Raw genomic sequence first — 6,948 nt, 5'->3', positions numbered from 1 at the left:
AACCGCCATTATGGTCCTTCCCACAAGAGAAAAGACAGAAAGAGAAAAGACAGAAAGAGAAAATAGGTTAAAGAAAGAAAGAAGGCGTAAAGCGCCACCTACGCAAACGCCATTGTCTCGACTTTTCCTTCAAGTTATGATAAATTTAAATAAATAAAAGTTGGCTGTGCCGAGCCCGCAGTTACCTTCAAGGCGAGGCAGCTCGGCGTCGATTTGCCGAGCGTACGTCCACAGCAGGCCTGGGTCACCACCACGTCTGTTAAGGTGAATTCTAAATTGATGTAGGAATGTGAATTTGGGAGAGGAATAAGAAAGGCACAATTGGAAGGAAAGAAAAGGATTTTAATGGGCATAAAAAACCTCCACTCAGTGAGTGGAGGAAAAAGCCGTCAAGGAGGAAAATTACAAATCTACAGTTAATGCAATTTAGGTTTGGTGGTACTCGAATTCGGAAGCATACATGTTGTGTTAACGGAGCGCTCTTAATAACTACTCGGGTTCCAGAACACCACCAGCTCGGTGGGAAATACTGCACGGCTTGTAATAAGTGGGAGATGCCCCATGAAATCGTACCTGTGCAGACAACGCGACCCTGACGTCTCAGGAACGGGTACAGCCCTCGTCGCGTGTTGCTGTTTGGGCAATGAAATGCCGCCTGATTGGGTGCATCCCAGAGAGAGATTGGCAGGGCAGATCTCCTCTACGAAGGCAGCCAGTGCCTCGTCCAGCTGTGTTTCTGTCAAAGCCGCGGCCGCGAGCAGGAACCCGAACTTCGCCCTCATCCCGTCAGAAACGTTCTCGTCTTCTTTTAAATCGCCGCACACCTGCCGCCGCTCAGCGCATCGCCACGAACTATTTTTTTTCCATGACGAACGCGCTCGTCCCTACATGCAGGCCTCAGTCGATTGCTACTGATATCACACGCCTCCTAAACTCCCCGCGTGTTACAAATATATATCGAACTGTCTCGAGAGCGCGAAACGCGCGAACATTCCGCCCGCCTTCGTCCGAAGGACGAATTGCCTCTTTCTGTGGTTCTGCTCTTCGAGATGCCTATTTCTCCGCTTCTATTCTTCACTTTGCCTTTTTATCCTCTTCTATTTGTTCATTCTGATAATCGCTGTGTCTCCTCCGATTCCAATAACAATGGACACAAGCGCGCGATATGTCGACGAAAGGTGTTGGTGGCCGTCTTCACAGTGACAACCCTCACTAGTCCGTCCGATCCAGTATGTACCTCTATCACTCGTCCTAGGGGCCATTTTGTAGGAGGGTAGCGCTCATCTCTCATGAGCACAAGTTGACCCACGGCGAAGTTCTCCGTTGGATCCCGCCACTTGCCTCTTTCCTGTAGGTGTTGCAAATATTCGTCGGACCAACGTTTCCAAAATTGGTTACGAATTCGCTGTAGCAGCTGAAATCGGTTTAAGCGATTTTCAGGCACCGATTCTGGTTCCGCATCCGGGACTAAGGCAGACGCCGTGCCTATCAGAAAGTGTGCTGGTGTTAGGATGTTTAAATCGTCGGTATCCGATGTCAGAGGGCACAACGGGCGAGAGTTGAGGCACGCCTCAATTTCTGTCAAAACAGTGGAGAATTCCTCGAAGGTCAGAGTGTGCTCGCCGACCATTCGCCTCAGATGATGTTTCACCGATTTGACTCCAGCCTCCCAGAGGCCACCGTAATGCGGGGTGGTAGGTGGTATAAAGCTCCAAGCAGTTCCATCATTCGCTAGCGTCGAAGCGACCGTTTGGTAAAATTCTGATGCCTCCTTGAACATCGCCTGCAACTCGGTATCTGCTCCTCTAAACGTCGTGGCGTTGTCACTGTAGAGACGATGACAGATTCCTCTTCTGCTTACAAAGCGTCGATAAGCAGCAATGAATGTAGATGCAGTGAGGTCACTGACTACTTCTAAGTGAATTGCCCGTGTCGCGAAACAGACAAAAAGGGCGATATATCCTTTGTAGGCGCGATGTCCTCGGCCCTTTGTCGTGCGGATATGGAAAGGTCCGGCATAATCTAGGCCAGTCGTGGTGAACGGACGTGCTGGAGTCACCCGCGCCGCAGGGAGGTCGCCCATCAGCTGATGAGCTAAACGCGGTTTTACACGCTGGCAGGTGAGACAGTTCCGAATCGCAGTTTTAATTAAAGAATTCCTGCCTACAATCCACGCGTATCGTAATAGGACACTCGACGTTAATGTAGGACCGCCGTGAAAAGCGGCGTTGTGCGCGTATCGCACGAATAAACGACTGAGGCCAGAACGTCGCGGTAAAATCGGGGGATGTTTGCGCTCGCTAGTTAAATTCGACCGCGAAAGACGTCCTCCTACACGCAAAACACCGTCTTCTTTGTCTAAGAGCGGGTTTAACTTTCTCAACGCGCTAGATTTAGGTAAAGGCTTCCCACTCTTCAACATCTCTATTTCGGTCGCGAAAGCATGCGCTTGTGCTATGCGTATAACCGCTGAGCGAGCGTCCAAGAGCTCCGAAGTGGTCAGATAGGTTGGCAAAGGGTTCAACCCACCCTTACGTCCCCGCAAGTGTTTCACGGGTCTTAAACAGTAGGCTACGACACGTATTAACCTAGTCAGGCTGGAGTATCGCAAAAGAATATCCGGTTCCGGCGGTTTCGCCTCTGCGTGGAGGACCTGTGTGGTCTCTGACGGCTGGGGCCAGTGTTCGGGTTGTAGGGCCAGCCAAGAGGGCCCATACCACCATAAACTCGTCTCGCATAGTTCAGACGGACGCAAACCGCGGGTAGCGCAGTCCGCTGGATTTTGTTTAGTGGGAACGTGAGCCCATGTGGCGGAAGGTAGTTCCGTTTGTATTAAAGAGACCCGGTTCGCTACGAACGTTTTCCAGTGACAAGGATGCTTGCTCAACCACGCAAGGACCACTCGGCTATCTGACCACAGAAAAACTGGGTGCCTTTTAAGGAAGTCTAATTTTCTCAAATGACAAACAAGTCTGACTAGAAGTAAAGCTCCGCACAACTCGAGATTGGGAATGCTTACTGTTTTCACCGGTGCGACCTTTGTTTTTGCGGCTAAGAGTGAGACACGAACGTGACCGTCGCCTTCGTCTGTGCGAAGATATATTACCGCCGCATAAGCTCTAGAAGACGCGTCAGAAAACCCGTGAATTTGACCAGCTGACTCAGAAGGCGATCCAAACCAACGGCTGATTGTTAAGGTAGGAAGCGAGGAAAGTGAACGGCAATAATCAATCCACCGCTCGCGAGCCTCAGCCGGCAGGGGAGAGTCCCAATCACACTTAAGAATCCACAAATCCTGCATAAGAATTTTAGCTGTTATCGTAATTGGGGATAACCAGCCTAACGGATCAAATAGTCGAGCAATATTTGAGAGTACGGCTCGCTTGGTCAAAACCCCAGGTAAACTATTTGCATTCGTAACGCTAAAACTGAACTCATCCTGAGTCGGTTTCCAGTGCACCCCTAACGTCTTTACAGATTCATCCTGCACAATATCCCTAACCAAATCGTTTGCGATCGGACGCTTATGCGCTGGAAGGATGTCTGGATGATTTGCCGCCCATTTGTCTAACTCAATACCGGCAGTCCCTAAGATCTGGACCAATTCCGTACGTTTGCGAATGGCAAGCGGCAGTTCGTCCGCTCCAATGAACATATCGTCCACGTATACGTTTGATTCCAAACAGCGCGAACCCAGCGGAAAGCGAGGTTTCTCATCTACTGCTAATTGTGCAAGCGTGCGTATTGCCAAGTATGGAGCACAAGCGGTGCCATAGGTGACTGTAGTCAACCGATATTCTACGGGAGGTTCTTCAGGGCTAGGTGCCCATACAATTCTCTGGAGCTCCTGATCACGAGGCACGACGAGAATTTGCCGAAACATTTTTACAATGTCCGCGGTAAAAACATACTTGTATCGACGCCAATTTAAAAGGACCAACGAAAGATCCTGCTGAAGGGGAGGACCAGACATGAGAAAATCATTTAGACGATACTGGTCATGCGTCCGTCGCGAAGCGTCGAAAACGACTCGAACCTTATATTGCGCAGGTGTGGACTGTACGACCGCATGGTGAGGCAAGTACCATGAACGCGAATTGACACTCTCATCTGCAGGAACGCGTGTCATGTGCCCTAATGCCTCATAGGTACGCATGAATTCTCGATACGCGGAAGCCAATTTAGGATCACGTGTGAATTTCCGGTGAGTATGCGCGAGCGAACCCATGGCCATACGTCGTGTCTCCGCGGAAACCCTTGGGAGATCTGATTTCAAGGGAAGTTGTACGACATAACGCCCACCGGCGTTTCGCGAATGAGTAGCGACGAATTGATTCTCGCAAGCTTCGTCTTCGGGTTCCAAGATACGGACAGAAGGCGGTAATTCCTCGAGCCTCCAGAATTGTTGCAAACACTCGTTTAAATTATCCTCTGAAGCACAATGTAAAGCCCTTAGAGGCTCTTGATGGGAGCTCTCCGCCCGCCGTGAAGAACTCGACTGCGCGGAGCCCGAAATGACCCACCCAAGCACGGTGTTTTGTGCAACTAACCGGGATCCAGTCAGATGTTGCAAACCTGGTCGGAGGAGTTGACCGTACATATCGGCTCCCAAAATAAGGTCTACCGAATCAGGAATGTTAAAATGAGGATCGGCTAGTGGTAGCTCCCCAAACTGCTCAAGGTCGATCTCTATTAGACGGCGAGTCGGTAATTGGGAGGTAAGCCGAGGAAGAACTAAAGCCTCGGCCTCGATTTTAAATTCAGAGCTAACTAACGACTGCACTGCAAACTTGACAGAGAATCTCGCAGTGCCGGCTGCACTGCTTCCAAGACCCGTTAAAGGAATTTGGACATGTTGCTTTGGAAGCGCGAGTAGCTGCACAATTGCTTCCGAGATAAATGAGGCCTCAGCTCCCTGATCTAAAAGCGCGCGAACTCGCGTGCGTGTTCCCTGAGGGCCTACGACGTTAACCTGTGCGGTAGCTAAAATGACCGGGTTTTTAATGGTCGATAAACTCGCGGTGTGTACGTTAACCCCTGGCACCGTGGATGCAGGTTTTTCGTCGCGAGGTTTAATTTCCAAACCGCTGGTAAAAGGCTGAGGTGTCTGCGATGGGTCGAAATGCAACAGTGAATGGTGCCTGCCTTGACAGGTGCGGCAACGACCGTTAGATGTGCAGGATTTAAACTTATGGCGGCCCATGCAATTAAAGCAAAGATACAAGCGGCGCACCTCAGCGCGGCGATCACTAGACGACTTCGCGAGAAACTTTGGACATTTAGAAATAAAATGTGGTCCTGAACAGAGAGTACAATTAAACGAAGCAACCTTACTGTTAGTCCGCGGTAGCGTACTTGCATGAAATATTTTCCGCGAGCCCTGCGTCGGTTTAAACATCGGATTTGCCCGTTTACAATCCCCAGCACTCATCATACTTAGAGCTTGAGCACGCCTTTCCAGGAATTCGGCCAACTCAGAAAATTTCGGAAATCTAGCTAGCGGATCGGGCTCTTTGGCGCCTGTATCCGTACGTGCAATTACCTCACGATCTCTCGCGCTCAATTCTGACTCCCAATCCTTTCTCGATTCCGGATCTAACCGCGAGGCCAAAACGTGCACAAACCAGATGTCCCAATGATCAACAGGCATTTGCAGATTCCGCAGTGCGCGAACGATCCTCTGAGCCTCGTCAGCGAACGAGCGCAACTCGTCGGCCGATTCCCTTTTCAACGAATTCATTTTCAAAAGCGCGTTCAAATGGTTGGTAACCGTTAGCCGCGGGTTGTGAAAACGCGCCTTCAAAGCCAGCCAGGTTGAGGCATAGTTCGCGCTAGTCGAGGCCACGTCCTTAACTAAGTCAGCAGCTACACCCTTGAGGCAAGATTTTAGATACTGCAATTTTGTCGCATCGGCTACGCGCGGAGCATCGTGTACAAGGGTCGTGAAAAGATCACAGAAGCTATCCCAATCCTCATAACGACCGGAAAACGTTGGTAGGTCCAACTTCGGCAGCTTTGCCGGACGTAAGTCTGAACCGGATGCGTTTCCCTCCACCGTTCTAATCGCTTGAGTTGACTCTGCAGCGGCTTCGCACTCGGTTTTCAACGTCAAGAAGTAATCGAGTGTGTCTTCGTAGGCACACTGCATGCGTGCAAACACGTTTTCAATTACGTAAGGATCTGAGCTAGCATCATCTCGCGTGACAATTTCGACATGGGTTTTACGCGCCTCCGCCCAGACACCGATGATCGTGTTACGACCAGCCGCCTAAAACGTACATTAATCGAATTCTTCCCACGTTCGGACAAACATCATGTTACGGCCACCCGCCTAAGCGATCGATATTCGAACAATCGAAGTCCTCACGACCGGACACCTAAACATCATATTACGACCACCTACTTAAGTATTCGATAAGACGCGTTCTCACGGACATCCCACCTTGTCAATCATCGGCCCCTTCTCCACCACTAGCGACATTATAAAAGACCTTACCGGACATAAGCGGGGCAGTCGAAATCATATTATAAAAATAAAGTGCCAAACCTTTAAAAGTGCTGTTCATTTAAAAACCTGTGAACTTTCCACGTGACATTTTGGCGATCCTGCCAGGATCCATTCAACATCACGAAGAGAAACTTCCAAAGGGGGCTTTCTACGGAACTCCGGACGAAGGGACTACGAGTGCCACTCTGTCGTGATACGTAAGGATCCAACGAACCTAAGACTCATCCTCCTTATCCTCTGAGTCCTCAATATCTTCAATAATGACTGCCTCCGGACCTGCTGCACAAGAGAACATGCTACGGCAACTCTTGGACAGAATGCAACGGATGGAAGAAGGAATCAATCAACAATTGACAACTCTAGGAGAAGAAAACCAAAACCGTGCAAAAGAAATCCAAAATATTGCAGAGCAGCTGAAACTGGTTACCCTCACTGAAGAC

At 49.8% G+C, this 6,948-nt stretch overlaps 1 protein-coding gene across 1 annotated transcript; it reads right to left on the bottom strand.

The window, feature by feature from the left end:
* Positions 1–1,105: 1,105 nt before the first annotated feature.
* Positions 1,106–6,148, bottom strand: LOC123987702. Its single transcript, XM_046285296.1, has one exon. The coding sequence runs from the start codon at positions 6,146–6,148 to the stop codon at positions 1,106–1,108; it is 5,043 nt and encodes a 1,680-aa protein (XP_046141252.1).
* Between the last annotated feature and the right edge of the window lie 800 nt (positions 6,149–6,948).

Source organism: Osmia bicornis, chromosome 1 (assembly GCF_907164935.1).
Source record: "Osmia bicornis bicornis chromosome 1, iOsmBic2.1, whole genome shotgun sequence".
Classification (NCBI taxonomy): domain Eukaryota; kingdom Metazoa; phylum Arthropoda; class Insecta; order Hymenoptera; family Megachilidae; genus Osmia; species Osmia bicornis.
Note: the sequence above shows the minus strand (reverse complement) of the source record. Positions and strands in the feature narration are given on the sequence as shown.

What these genes read in the sequence shown, in the direction of transcription:
- LOC123987702 (XM_046285296.1), bottom strand. Translation starts at nt 6,148, where the DNA reads ATGCAGTGTGCCTACGAAGACACACTCGATTACTTCTTGACGTTGAAA.